The following is a 13,656-nucleotide window of genomic DNA, read 5'->3' as shown; positions in this document are numbered from 1 at the left end:
TTTCTGCATGCTTACTGATGGCATCCAAATGATAAACCACACAGTTTGCTGTTTGTGTAACAGTCTGTATCAGTGCAGTACAGAAGAGGTCTTGTAACAGAAGGGAATTTTAACAGAGATGTGCAATTGTGATTATTTTGGCTGTGTTCTTCAGATGTGGTGCTGGTTTGCTACCAAGTGCTAGTACTGGCCCCACATAAAATACCTGCAAACAGCTATTTTAATTTTTTTAATACTTTTTTTAAAATTAAATTTTAAAACTAAAATGAGAATTGGCAGCTCTAGATAGAGTGTAAGCCAGTGCTCACAGCCACTTGCCTTCTAAACTTTCCAAGATTTCCTGGCCTTTCCTGCCTGTAATCAAGTGGATAAATCAGGTGGTTGGAGTGTGAAGTATTAAATAACTGGAGGAGCCACGGCGGTCCAGTTCTCAGAGCTCACCCAGCTGAGGGAGCAGCCACAGCTGTGGACAGCTGTGCACTTCAGCACAAGGCAGGTTTATGCTCCCAGGAATACCAAGTTGTCACAGGTCCTCACCAGCTGATACCAAATGTCCTCCAAGGTGCCTCCTGGGAGGGGCATTTTGATGTGAAGAGACTCCCTAAAGCTGCAGGACAAGCTGAGAAAGCACAGCAGGTGGCTCAGGTTTCAGGAAGTTCTCCTGGGTAGCATAAACCCCATGGTACTGCAGGACTGTGAAAATGTGAACGCTGTCCCGAATTTTAGCAAACCTCCCAATTCTGGAAAGTGCCCCGAGGTGGCACTGCTGCCTTGCATCACAGGGACGCACCTGAGCCTTGGGAGAGCAGCTCCCACTGTTGGGGTGCCCAAAGTAATGCCAGTGCAAGAGGCTCGAGGGAGGTCTCTCCCAGACAGGAAAGCTGCAGGTAGGAGCAGCCAGGAGACACAACCATGGAGCAGCTTGGACTACAGCAGAACCCAGAGATGCTACAATAGGTTTTCTAACTCCACACCACTTCCACCCAGTCATGGGAAGTCTCCTCCTCGTACCATGTCATGGTTTATAAAAAATAAAGGTTTGCATTCCTGAAACCCTGGGAGTCACTGTGTCTGACCCCAGACTATCCTTTGAGAGTCCTGGATGTTGGCTCATGCCTCTGCTGTGTGGAAGAAGAGTTCCTGAGCTTCTGGAATTCAAGCACCCAAATCCAGGAGGGCATCTCTGCTCACCCATCAGCATGCCGTGGTAGACACTCTTGGAAGGATTCATATTCTGGAGTAAGCATCCACACATTAACTGATGAAAAATGTGTAACCACACCTCGACAAGTGCTATAAATAAGCATAACCCTAAACTCAACTCAAACCTTGGCACCAAACTGCATACAGAGTAGCTAGATGCTAAGAAACCATTCTGGGAGCTTCCAGGCATCTGAAAAAAAAAAAAAAACGAGTCCACCTTTTCCAGAGGTGGGAGCCCATAACCAGGGTCTGATCCAGAAGGCCAGGGATTCTGCAGAAATATCTGTGCTGGGGTGAGTAACACATGTAATACCCATCCAAGACTTCCTGACTCACTGTGTTGTGGAGGCAACTCACAGAAACAGTATGGAAATAGCTGTCCTGGACGACTCAACTAATGTCTCCCCCAGAAAGTAGCTGAGGATATTTTGGTAAACCTTGTCCAAGGCAATGGCACAGAAGTAAATTATTAACATTGTTTCTGTCCATACCCCTGCCACTGAGCGGGAGCAGGAAAATCATAAACCACAAACAAGAAAAATCCAGAATCTGTGAAGCCACCTGAATGCTTCCTTTTGAGAGGAATCTGGTGGAGAACTGGGAAAAGGGGTTGATATGATGTGCATGATATCCTGGGGCAAATTATACTGAGGCAAAAACCAATCAGACTTTAAAAGAATTATAAATCTCTCCCCAGTTCCAGCCTAGCTCAGCACACTGAGTACTGTTGGGCGACGAGAATGCAAGTTAATTGTTGAACAGAAGGCATTGGATGTTCCACATAGGCTGGTTTTGATTTTGGAAAATAATTCAGGTTGGAAAATAATTCAGGAATTATTGTAAGAGACAGGGGCGGGGAGAGGAGGAGGAGGAGCACGGGGCTGACTGTCAGCATCAGGCCAGCGTAATACGGCGCCGTGTGAATATGGTCTGACCAGATGGTCAAATTAAATCCTAAATGACTTGTGGGGTAAATGGTAGGCGGGTTAAAGCAAAAGCTACTGGCTTTGTGCAGAGAGTATTTTCGCTTCCCCAGTAAAAATATTAACAGCAATCTATTGGAAAAGCAAGGTGAGGCACTGACTAAGAGAGTGCGTGCTGCTGCTGTTCCCCTCACTGGGACACGGAAACCTTCAGAGAAGCCGAGGGAGATGAATCCAGACCCAGAGCCCCTCAGTTCCGGGGGCACTGCAGTAATAACAGCACATGCGAAGAGACGCGCCACACACGCACCCGAACTGCAGGCTGTGGAAGGGTTTGAGGCGGAGAAGCCATTCAGACCCGCACCTTCGTGCGTCCCTGCGGGGAGCGGCCGAGGGTCCGGGCAGGGCGGCGCGGCCCGGGGGGCGGGCGGCCGCCATCACTGCGCGGGCCCGCCCCCGCCCTCAGAGCGCGGGCGGGATGGCGGCGGCGCGGGGCCGGGTGCTCTGCCTCTTCGACGTGGACGGGACCCTGACGCCGGCCCGGCAGGTAGCGGGGCGCGGGGGCGCGGGGCTCGGGGGGCTCGGCCGGCCGGGCGGAGCTCGTCCCGCCGGCTGCGATCTCACCCGCTGCTTCCCCGGCAGAAAATCGAGCCGGAGGTGGACGCGTTCCTGCGGGAGCTGCGGCAGAGGGTGCACATCGGCGTGGTGGGAGGCTCCGACTATGCCAAGATAGCCGAGCAGCTGGGGGAAGGGGACGAAGGTGAGCGCGGCGGACGAGGTTTCCTGGGTCGCCGTGCGCTAAATCCAGCCCCAAGGCTGCCCTCAGTGGCTGGCCGTGCCCGGGAGCTGCTGCTGGGCTCCCGGTCCCCGTGTGGGGAGGGCACGCAGGGATGCTCCAATCCATGCCGCCGGCTGCAGCGTCAGTTTTGTACGAGCTCTGACAGCTTCACACCACCCAGGCAATTTTTGCCCCCGTGCTGTTCCATGCTGTGGTCCCCGCAGGTTCCTCGTCGCGTTCCAGTGGGGGCATGGGGTAGAGTGAGGAGTGGGAGGGCAAGGGGGCAGCGCCTGCCTCCTGCACCGTGTTCGCCGTCTCCGGCATGGATGACAAGCGCCACTGAGCTCCAAGCTCTGCCTTCCACTTGGTTAGTGGAGGGAGGCCGAGAAATTCCCGGCTGAGGCTGATTGCTGAGTCTCCAGTGCTGCGTGTCTGGGCTGCAGGGAGAGCTGGAGTTAGATAACCAGTAAGCACATCACCCCAGCAGCCTGGCAGCGGGGAAGGCACAGCAGAGAGCAGAGCAGCACGTATTAGTTAGAAGCCTAACATTTTTGAGCCCTTATCTTTGTCCTGCAAATGATTCAGCCCGTGACCTCTGTCAGGTCGTTTTCCCCTGCATGCGTCACCTCCCCACCCGTGAGCAGATAATCTCCTCATCCACTTGGTGGAAAGCAATGAGCATAGGATGGCCAGTGGCCCTTTGCAGAGCACAGGAGCTGTAGAAAGCACAGTGCTAAGGAGCTCAGTCCTGATCTCAGTCCTTTTTGCCACTTTTCCCAGGCAGTAGTAATGTTTCCTCTGTTTTTCCTCCCCTCTCAGTCATTGATAAGTTTGACTACGTGTTTGCAGAGAATGGCACAGTGCAATACAAGAATGGGCAGCTGGTCTCCAAGCAGGTAAGTCTAGCTCCCTTTGCAGCCATGGCTCTCCTGCCCTACCCAGGCAGATGGGCAGCCTCTTCTCCCCAGTTGCTACCCCTTCCAGGTGGGCTTCATGGGAAGTCAAGCATCCTCACTTGCCCTTCTCTTTCTGCAGGCCATTCAGGACCACTTGGGGGAGGAGCTGCTGCAGGATCTGATCAACTTCTGTCTCAACTACATGGCGCTGCTGAAGCTGCCCAAGAAACGGTAATGGCTCAAGCGTATGCGAGTGGAAGTCATGACACTGATTTCTGGGGAGCTGAGCTCCAGATCTCTCCTGTACAGAGCTGACCTACAGAGCTTATCTTGCTCCAGGTTTTATCTTAGCATCCAGAGGCACTGTGTAGGATCACTGTCTCCCTGAGCTGAGTACCTTGGGCAAATAATGGAGGAGTGTCTTTGTTCTGAAGAGTCTGCACTGTGCTTTAGCATAATGACTGCTCTCTTGCCCTTGGATTTTCCTCCCTGGGAAGCAGGGTGCAGCCACCGTGCGTATCTCATTTAGGACAATGGTACCAGCTTGTTACTGCTCAGGGCATCAGGCATCACTGGTAGTATATGTTTCCAACCAGGCAAACAATGGATCTTAAGATGGGAAGTCCAGCCCCAGAGGACAGAGTTTCACACTGTTTCTAACCCAGTGTCACTGGCTGGCCCTCCTCTGCGCCCTACCTTGTGTTCCTCTCTGCCCTTGAGATCCAGCAGCCAGAGGGTGAGCTGGGTGGGTACACCTCTGCTGAAGGAAGACCAGGCCACTACCAGGACAAGGAAGGGCAATCTTCCATTGGATCAGCTCACTCTGTTAGCACAGACAGAGAGAACCAATGGCATGAAGGTGGAAGTGGGGGTGGGAGGGCCTCTTTCAGTCTCAAGAACATGTGTGTCACCCAGGGCTGTTGGGAGCAGCAGCTCTGCCCTCCCCTTGCCATGGATGATTTTTTTCTTGCTCTCCCCCTGTGTTTGTACAGTGAACCCAAGCAGGCAAGCTGTTGGGTTGAAATTAATTTGTTAGAAGTTGCTAAACTGTGATCCAGATTAGTTGCTTAATATGAGTCACCATGTGGCAGTTCAAGGAGCAGTGAGAGGGGCTAGGGTGGCTCCTTGCAACAGGACTGCTGGCAGAACAGGCCCCCGAAAGCACGGGCTGGGACCCAGAACCCCCAAGGCTGTTTGGTTGCCTCATTGCTGTCTGGTTACCCAACAGCCTTTATGGAGTTTCATCTCCCAAGTAGCTCTGTGGATTTAGGCTTATGGGATTTCTAGCAAAGCAAGGACTTTAACCCACATCTCCTGAATCCTGGCCTGGGGTATGAGCCACCAAACCCTGGTGCCTCAGAGATGCTCCTCCTCAGGCATGGCTACCTGTGTGTCCATTCCATGATGTTCCTCAGGAGATAGGAGGAGGAGAACATTTCCTCCAGACTCAGGATGGTAAGCAGTTTATCACAGAGAGACAGCAGGCAGGGCTGGGAGGGACAATAAGCTCAGGGGTCCTCAGCTGGACAGGGCAGGGGATCTCCAGCACAAGAATTTCAGTCTGTTTTCACACTGGCAGGGCTGCCATCCCCTGTTGTTTCTGCCCCACCAGTCTGGTACAGCTGTCTGACCCCTCGATAGGCAAACAGAAGTAGCTGGGTTTTTACCAGAGAGAAAAGAAGGGAGCAGTTTTTTGCCAGCTCAGTGCTTTCAACCACCCCACCGAGGAAGCAGCTGAGAAGTGACCCCAACACAAGGTGAGGGTGGCAAGCAGGAACTGGGTCCTGTCTGTGCAGGCTTAGATAAGAGCTGCAGTCAAAGGTGCAGGGGTCAAAAGGGAGATACGAAGACCCTGATTTGTGTCCCTTGAGGAGGCCCTGATTGCTCAACAGTGAGTGACACTGACCATCTGGCCATCCCACTGCCCCAAGGTACTTGCAGCTTCACCCAGCCCACACAGCATTTCTTGAGCCTCATGGGCCAGAGGTGCCACAGCCTCAGCAGGCAGCTGGTCCAGGCCAGGCCATAGCTGTCCTTGCAGTTATCACATTAGAAAATGTTACCTGTCATCTTCCCTAAGCTCATTGCTTCCAGCCTATGCCCAGGGCACAGACTGTTTATTTCTCTTCTCTCACAGTCTTTTTATAAAAAATTGAGCTCCTTGGGAATTTAAGCAGCTGTTGATGCCTGCTCTGTGCCTGTTGTGAAGCACTCAGGAGTGGGCATGGCTTCTCTCCTCCTGCATGTTCTTACAGAGCCTCACTAAGCAGCCATTCTCCTGGAAAGGTTGTTTTTCTCTCCCTGAACCCAGTAATTTGTGCCTCTGCCCGCCCACAGAGGGACCTTCATTGAGTTCCGCAATGGAATGCTGAACATCTCCCCCATCGGCCGGAGCTGCACCCCCGAGGAGCGAATCGAGTTCTCCGAGCTGGACAAGGTACAGGGGCCAGACCTGGGCTCACCCTGCCCTTGGCTGGTTTTACACAACCACAGATGTCAGGTCTTACATGCTCCCTCCCTCCCCAAGGAGAAGGGAGGTGCAGCTTCCAGCTGTGCATATGCAACAAGGGGGAGACAGGACTGGGAGCCAGGAAACCCAAGGGAAGACACAGATGAATGGAAGAAACTTGATTTCATTGGGGACCACCAATGCAAGGGGGTGGCCAGCAGGATTCCCTGTACTGTGGGAGAGCCCCAGGGAATGAGGCAATTTTTTAACAATGTTTTTCCTCATTTATAGTACCCAAAGATGAGCCCAGCAGCTGTCTTCTCTCTCCCACTTCCCCAGCCGCAACAGAGCTGGAACTAATGGGCTTTCCAAACTGAGAAAGCCATGGCAGATCTGCTGGGCAGTTCTCTAAAGGATTTGGCCCATGCTCATACCACTTTCTGCCTGGGGAAACTTTCTTGGGGTTGAGGGATCAGCTGGTCTTTGTAAGACTTTTTATGCAAAACTGGAGGCTTTGGGTTATGAACTGGGCTGTGGGAAACTGAAGCAGTTGCATTTCATTGCCAAGGAAGATCTGGGATCTGCTCCTCCCAGTGGAGTGAGTCGGTGGCCTGCTTGGACGCTGGGCAGGACTGATGGAAGCTGGCTCAGTGGAATGGCACTGGGGCCCAGTGCAACTGGGGAAGGAGCAGAGTTACCCAGCAGACGGTGGATTCTGGGAGACTGTCAACAGCTAATTATTCAAACCCTCTTTTCCTCCCTGTCCTCCTTATCCTCACAGAAAGAGCGGATACGGGAGAAGTTTGTGGCAGCCTTGCAGAGGGAATTTGCTGGCAAAGGCCTGCGTTTCTCTCGAGGTGAGCAGGAGGGCTTCCTTGGCTTTGCCTTTGTCATGTTTCCCATAAAATTCTGTGAAGGGGAGCGGGAACCCCAACTGTTCACTCTGAGTGTCTGGAAACCCTGGGATGAGCAGAAGGAGCTTTTAGTCCTGGAGAGCTGCCACAGGGGAGTCACGTTTGCATCCATGACGTCTGCATCCGTGCAGAGAGTCAGCTGTGCTGCAGACTTCCCTCCCTGGGAATCAGCCAGACAGACAGGTTTCCATCCCCTGACATTATCCCTGCCTTAATCTCAGTCAGTGGAGACCACTGCTGCCCAATGCCTCCTGTTCTGGCTCAAGCATCAGCAGCAGGGCAGCCAGCAGAGCCCCAGGCACATGCACTCTTCTCTAGGAGTGGGACAGGAGCCTAATGCCTGTCTTGGCTCTGGAGTGTTTTTGTTAGTTAGCTGCCAAGGAAACATCTTTCTTCCTGAGGGGAAGCTGACAAGGGGTAAGGAGATTGCAGCTCCCTGCCATGGGCTTTTGTAGGGCCACTTCTTGGGATGGTTCTGACAGCCAGCTTACAAAGATGTGGAGCTGAAGGAGAGGCTTGAGCAATCCTGGGTGTCTGGCCAGGACAGGGAGGAAGATAAGGGTGTGTAGGTTGTGGGGATGATCTTGGAAGAGGATCCTCTGCAGGGGTGTGAGATAAGGTTCCATGTGGCAACCCAGCCAAAGGGAAAGGGGAGGTAAGAAAGAGGCAGTGGGTGACACCCCAGGCCCTCTGATCCTCCAAGAGCTTTTCTCTGAGAGCCTTTGCTTGCCTTGAGCACCCTGCCAGGGCACCCTGTGCTGCCCACAGCACTGGCGCACACCGTTTGTCACAGCAGAGAAAGACAAGGTCCACTCTGCTGTGTGCCTTCAGGCACAGGGTGTGAGAGCTGGACAATGGGCCTTTCTCCTTGGGCTTTGGGAAGCTGCCAGGAAGAGCCCAGGCCTGTTGTATAAAAACATGAAGGGGAGCTGTGGGCCCCCTGCTCCTCCACAAAGAAAATATGGGGTGTCTCAGGTAAGGCATCTGAGAAAAGGGCATGCAGAAATGTAGCTCTTCTGCCAAGATGGCTCCATGTGCCTTCTCCCTGGCTCTGGAGGATGCAAGGCCAGAGGTGGTGGGAGGTCTCCCTGCTGCCCCCCAGGGCCCTGCTCTATCTGGAGGAGTGCCAGTGCTGGCTGATTCACACCACCTCTTCTCCCTTTGATTTCTTACCTGTTCCAGCTGGCATCAGGAGCCCCTTCCTGCTGCCAAGCTCTGTTTAGAGGGCTAGAATGCAGTGAAAGGCAGTGGTTTTTACAGGTAGATGGCTTTGGATGCAAAACAAGAGCATGTCACCAAGCTTAGCTCCTGCTCTGATGCTGGATCCTGTTACAAGCCTGGGGCCATCCCCACCCCTGAGTCATCGGGCACTTGCTTCCATCCTTATCACAGTGCCCTGTCCAGTTTCTCTGCTCCAAGGTTGACATATAGGCTCCATCCCTACCTTCTCAGGCTCCAAAGAGGCTTGGTTCAGGATCCCCAAACCTATGGGGATACTCCAAACAGCCAGGAAGGGGAGATGCATGGCATCAGGATTTGCACGTTTGAGCAACCTGGGGTGTCAGTGCCTCTCATTCAGCACTGACAGGAACTGACCATGTGATTATCTCTCTACTCACCCTCTTCCTCAGAGGTAGGATTATCATTTAAGAATGAGAGTGTGAAACTCCAGGATTGCTGGTGGATACTCCAGTAGATTGCCTGGAGAATACAAGCTGACTGGCAGGAGGTCACACATACCAGCTCAAATCCCTGTACCTCTGGCTCTGAGTGAGACCTAAACATACATGTGCCCTAAGTTGCAGGCTTTATTTTTGGATGACCATGTCTCCTGTCGTGGTGCTGGGACAAGGGTCTCTGTAGCCTGTGGACACAGTGGGGCAACTTGAGAGGATGGGGAAGGTGCTGCCTCCAAGCACCCCTAAAAGGCAGTGAAATGCTGGGGTAAACTCAGCCTGGTCTAAGAGCAAGGGCTGGGAAGTTTGTTAACTGTGAGCGTTCTCTGGGAAAGCTCCCTTGCCACTGATGTCGATCACTTGTGAATTGGTGCCTCTCCCTAGACTTGGCAACCCTCACTAGACTCTTGTGTCAAGAAGTGACAGGTCAGGGTTGTGCCCTGATGATGCCAACGGGTTCGTGTGCCTCCATGGCAAGGTCCTGGATCAGTGTGCAGAGACAACATGCAGGAGACCCCAGTCCCTGCACAGTTAAGGAGCATCAGAACGGTTTTACAAGGGCCAGCGATGTCTAGCAGGAGCCTAGGAGAGAGTTTTGTGCCAGTCTCCACAGTCATTGTCCTGTGCTGGGACACAGAACGTGCTGGTGCTATCTGCAAGGTGTAACCCAAAATCTCCCCCCAAAAGATGCCTCTCTTGGGAAGAGCCCACTGGTTCTGGCTTGACTGCAGGGAAGCTGTGTTAATGCCACCCCAGCCCTGCTGATGTCACTGTAGCCTGTTGTCATAGGAACAGCCTCTGCCACTATCCTAGCCATGTGCCAAGAGGAACACCAAGGCAGAGCTGGTGTTTGGGGCTGATGTTTGGGGTGGGGGCTCCCCCAGACATCCAGCCCCTGCCCATCCCAGGGTGAGGGGACACCCTGCAGCTCCCAGCATCGTTGCCTTATGCCTCCCTTCTTCTGGCAGGTGGCATGATAAGCTTTGACGTCTTCCCAGAAGGCTGGGACAAGCGTTACTGCCTCAATGTGCTCGACGACGAGAGGTTCGACACCATCCACTTCTTTGGGAACGAGACAACCCCTGTGAGTATGTCCCACTCACCCCACACATGGCTGCTTTCTTCTGCTGCTCCATCATGGGTCTCATGGTCCCATTGGTGCCAACACACACCTTTAATGGTGTGAGGGGGGAAGATGCTGCCCTGTGCTGTGGGTTTGTGATGCTCTCGTGATGCCTCTGCTGGCTTGTGGGGAAATCACCTTGGATTCACTGTGCTGGGAAGCAGGTTCACCTCAGCATTGCTTTCCTTGCCCCAGCCCCCTCAGGAGGGCAACAGCCACTGCTGTGACCTGCATGACCCAGTACACAAGCCCTCAGCACTTAGAGAGGACTCCTCAACAGCAGGAACAGCTTCACCTTCCCTTTAGAGCCGTGGAGGATGATACTTCCTTACTGCTGTAGATCAGCTTGGTCATCCACTCCAGCTCTTCCCAGATGCTGGCAGCCTCTGCTCCCCAAATGTGCCGATCCCTCCTTCTGCTAGCCCCTCCACAGGCAGGATGGGGTTAACCCAGGTTCCTGGACAAGCTTTGCTGGTCTGTGACCTTCCCCATCTCTTCTGTGCTCCTCCCCTGGCATTGAAGAGGAAGGCTAGAGGGAGGGAGCAGAGCTCCAAGCCCAGCCTCTTCTGCCCCCGTGGGCCTGCAAAGCCCTGCCTGCCCCTGCCCACCCAGTCCCTGCCTGCCTAGCCACTGGCTCCCAGCCCAGCTCCCCAGGGGACAGAGCAAAATGTAGATTCATGGATGAGGTTGTTCTGGCAAGACCCTGCTAACGCTGTCCCTGTTTTCTATTCCCCTGCAGGGAGGGAACGATTATGAAATCTATGACGATCCCCGCACTGTAGGACACAGTGTCCAGTCCCCCCAGGACACGGTCCAGCGATGCCGCGAAATCTTCTTTCCAGAAAGAGCAAACGAGTGCTGACTGCCCAGTCCCTGCAGCCCTACCCCAGTCCCACCCTCTTCCCCCACCAGGAAAAGCACCTTCATTTGAGGAATCTGCTCAGGGTAGACAAAAAAAAACACTTGACAGAGCTGGTCAGGATGTCACAGTGAGTGTGGGTGGGTGGCAGGAGGGGCCTTGGCTGAGCAGCCCCTCAGCACTCCCAGTGTGTGGGGTCATGGCACCAGACCCTCCTCCCTCCAGAGAAACTTCTCTTGACAGCTTAGCTGTGGTGGGCAGTGATGCAGATGCTTTTGTGGTTGGAAAGCATTTGAAAGGGCCAAAGAGTGAGTGTGTGTCTGTCCTGCACTCTCTCTCCTCTCCTTTTCCACTTGGTTTCCCTTCATACTTGTGCATGAGGGAACACGTGGCTCACCTTTCTCCCCCTTGCACCTTGGCCAGAGAGGCTGGAGCTGCTGAGGCTCAAGGTATTCATCAGAGCTGCTCCTTTGCAGGAGGCCAGGAAGGCTGTTTGCTTCAAGCCTGTGGTAGGAAGGAGCAGCTGAGATCCCAGCTTGTTGAACTATTGTGGTTTGTAATGGAGAGGTCACCATGTCCTTCCCCTCATTGCCACAGTGTGCCAGTCCGTCCCTGCAGATGACCTGGGAACGACAGCTTTAATATGACTAGGCTGCTGCTCTGAGCTTTGTTTGGGTCCATGAAGAAACCACTTCTTCTCTTTAGCTTACAAAAAGTACCTAGGGTTTATTTTCTATATTACTCTCTATTTTCAAGTCAGACTTTGCCTGGCACAGCTGGAGGATCCTGGCACTTCATGCTATGGAACAGTTTGGGGTAGAAAGCTTTCCAGTGGTCTTCCCACTCACAGAATTGTTAGGGCTGTAAAGGACCTCTGGAAATCATCTAGTCCAACCCTCCTGCCAAGGCATGGTCACTCTGAGCAGGTAACAGGAATGTGTCCAGGTGGGTTTTGAATGTCTCCAGAAAGGGAGACTCCCCAGTCTCCCTGGGCAGCCTGTTCCAGTGCTCTGCCACTCTCAACATAAGAAGTTCTTTGTGTTGAAGTGGAGCCTCATGTGTTTTAGCTCATGGCCATTGCTCATCATCCTGTCAGTGGGCACCACCAAAGAGAATCTGGCACCATCCTCTTGGCATCTGCCTCTGCAATATTTATATGCATTAATGAGATTGTCTCTGAATCTTCTCTAGACTAAACAGGCCCAGCTCTCATAGTCTCTTTTTATAAGAGAGATGTGTCCTTATGAAATCTTACCCAGGGCATTCCTAACAGACCAATTCCCCTTCCCTCCACAGTGCTCAGCTTTCCATCCTGCTGCCAGAGACATTTTCAGCAGCCATACCTGGTTCATAGAGCTGCTGGAGGTACCTGCACAGCAGTGCCCTCCAAGCTTGCTCTTCACCCCCATGTTATCCCACACACTCAGTTTACAGGCTCACCTTTAGGGAGACAGGATGTCCAGTGCAATTGTCATATGTCCTGTTCTTCTCCCTGGATCTTTGTGGGTTGCAAACCTACATTGCTCCTTCTCCATCACATTGTCCTTTTATTCCCGGCACTTTCATTGTGGTGTGTGGCCACAGTGGTGACACTTGTCACAACTTGGTGCTCAAAAGGAGTTCAGGGGTCCCCTCTGGGGAGATAACCTGCTCATAGCTCCCCAGGGTACACAGATCGGGTGTTTGTGGACCTGGAGAATGCTGGAGGTTTCTGCAAACTGTCCCGCATTATTCCCCAGGAGCCTTTCTCACCCCATCCCTGCTGGTATGGCACTGTCCCGTCTCTTGGTCCTGTTTTCTCTCCCCTCTTTTTTCTGTTTCTAGTTCCCTCATCATGGCTCTCCATTTTCCACTGGCAGCTGGACTGCAGGGAGAAGTTTCTCAGCTGGCTACCTACACAAGGCACCACCATCCTCCTCAGGCGAGAAACACTGGTGCTTTTAGACCCAGGGCAGGGCTCCCACATTGCCATGGGCAGAGTCCCTGGTGGCCTTGGCACTGCTGCCTGGCCACAGGAGCAGGGATACTGCATGACCAGTGCTGGTGGGTGCTGTCTCCTCCAGCTGACCACCTCCTAACTACAACACATCAGATCTCTGATGTAGCACATCTGCATGAGCACAACAATCTGCCCAGCATCCAGAAATCCCCAACAATTCCATGAATTCCTCTTTCTACCCAGGGAAGATTTTTGTGTGGGAGAAGAGGACCTGTTGGAGAAGCTTGTATGCAGGAGACCCTTTTCACCAGTCACGGGTTTTGGCCCTCCACTGCAGCCTTCATGGAGGAAATGTGTTTTGTGATTCCTTCCTCCCTGTTTCACTGTGGATCAGGTTATGTGTGAGTCTTGGGGAGTTTATTTTTCCTGTAAGTCTGTTCATATCTAGAAGGACCTCTAGTGAGCTAGTGATGAGTGAAGAGCAGGGTCTGGCCCTGACAGTGTGGGGCACTGTGGTGGCCTTGGGGGCTGAGGTGACTTGCACCTTTGAAGGGAAAGGCATTTCATGGCTGTCCCTGAGACCCCTTTGCCGTGATGCTTCTCTCATGGTGGGTGCCCACAGCATAAGTGGGGGATTCTCACCATGGATGTGAGTGAGCAGATGTGGCATTCCCCACGCTCAGGACTGTCTTGCTGTGTGGATCCATATCAGTGTGAGATGGGCAGCTTCTGTCTGGCTGATGACAACTGTTAAATGAGAAATATATTTAAAGACATAGATATGTATATTAAAGAAATTAAAATCAATCCTATTAAAGCCACAACACGCAGCAGTTTGAGGCAGTGTGTGCTTTGTGCTGGGCTGTGTGGGGTGAAGGGCAGCCAGACAACAGGCA

At 53.0% G+C, this 13,656-nt stretch overlaps 1 protein-coding gene across 1 annotated transcript; it reads left to right on the top strand.

Moving 5' to 3' along the window:
• Window positions 1-127: 127 nt before the first annotated feature.
• PMM1 (phosphomannomutase 1) lies at window positions 128-13,593 on the top strand. Its single transcript, XM_056482543.1, has 8 exons — window positions 128-2,673; window positions 2,769-2,886; window positions 3,724-3,800; window positions 3,940-4,031; window positions 6,138-6,237; window positions 7,031-7,106; window positions 9,808-9,923; window positions 10,702-13,593. Exons 1-8 carry the CDS (start codon window positions 2,410-2,412, stop codon window positions 10,822-10,824), a joined length of 966 nt encoding a protein of 321 aa, XP_056338518.1. The 5' UTR covers window positions 128-2,409; the 3' UTR covers window positions 10,825-13,593.
• The last annotated feature ends 63 nt before the right edge of the window (window positions 13,594-13,656 follow it).

Source organism: Oenanthe melanoleuca, chromosome 1A (assembly GCF_029582105.1).
Source record: "Oenanthe melanoleuca isolate GR-GAL-2019-014 chromosome 1A, OMel1.0, whole genome shotgun sequence".
NCBI classification, from domain to species: Eukaryota; Metazoa; Chordata; class Aves; order Passeriformes; family Muscicapidae; genus Oenanthe; species Oenanthe melanoleuca.
Note: the sequence above shows the minus strand (reverse complement) of the source record. Positions and strands in the feature narration are given on the sequence as shown.

Coding starts and splice junctions, on each gene's coding strand:
- PMM1 (XM_056482543.1), top strand. CDS start 2,410: ATGCGAAGAGACGCGCCACACACGCACCCGAACTGCAGGCTGTGGAAG. Junction 4,032..6,137: donor CTGAAGCTGCCCAAGAAACG/GTAATGGCTCAA, acceptor GCCCGCCCACAG/AGGGACCTTCATTGAGTTCC. Junction 7,107..9,807: donor AGGCCTGCGTTTCTCTCGAG/GTGAGCAGGAGG, acceptor TTCTTCTGGCAG/GTGGCATGATAAGCTTTGAC.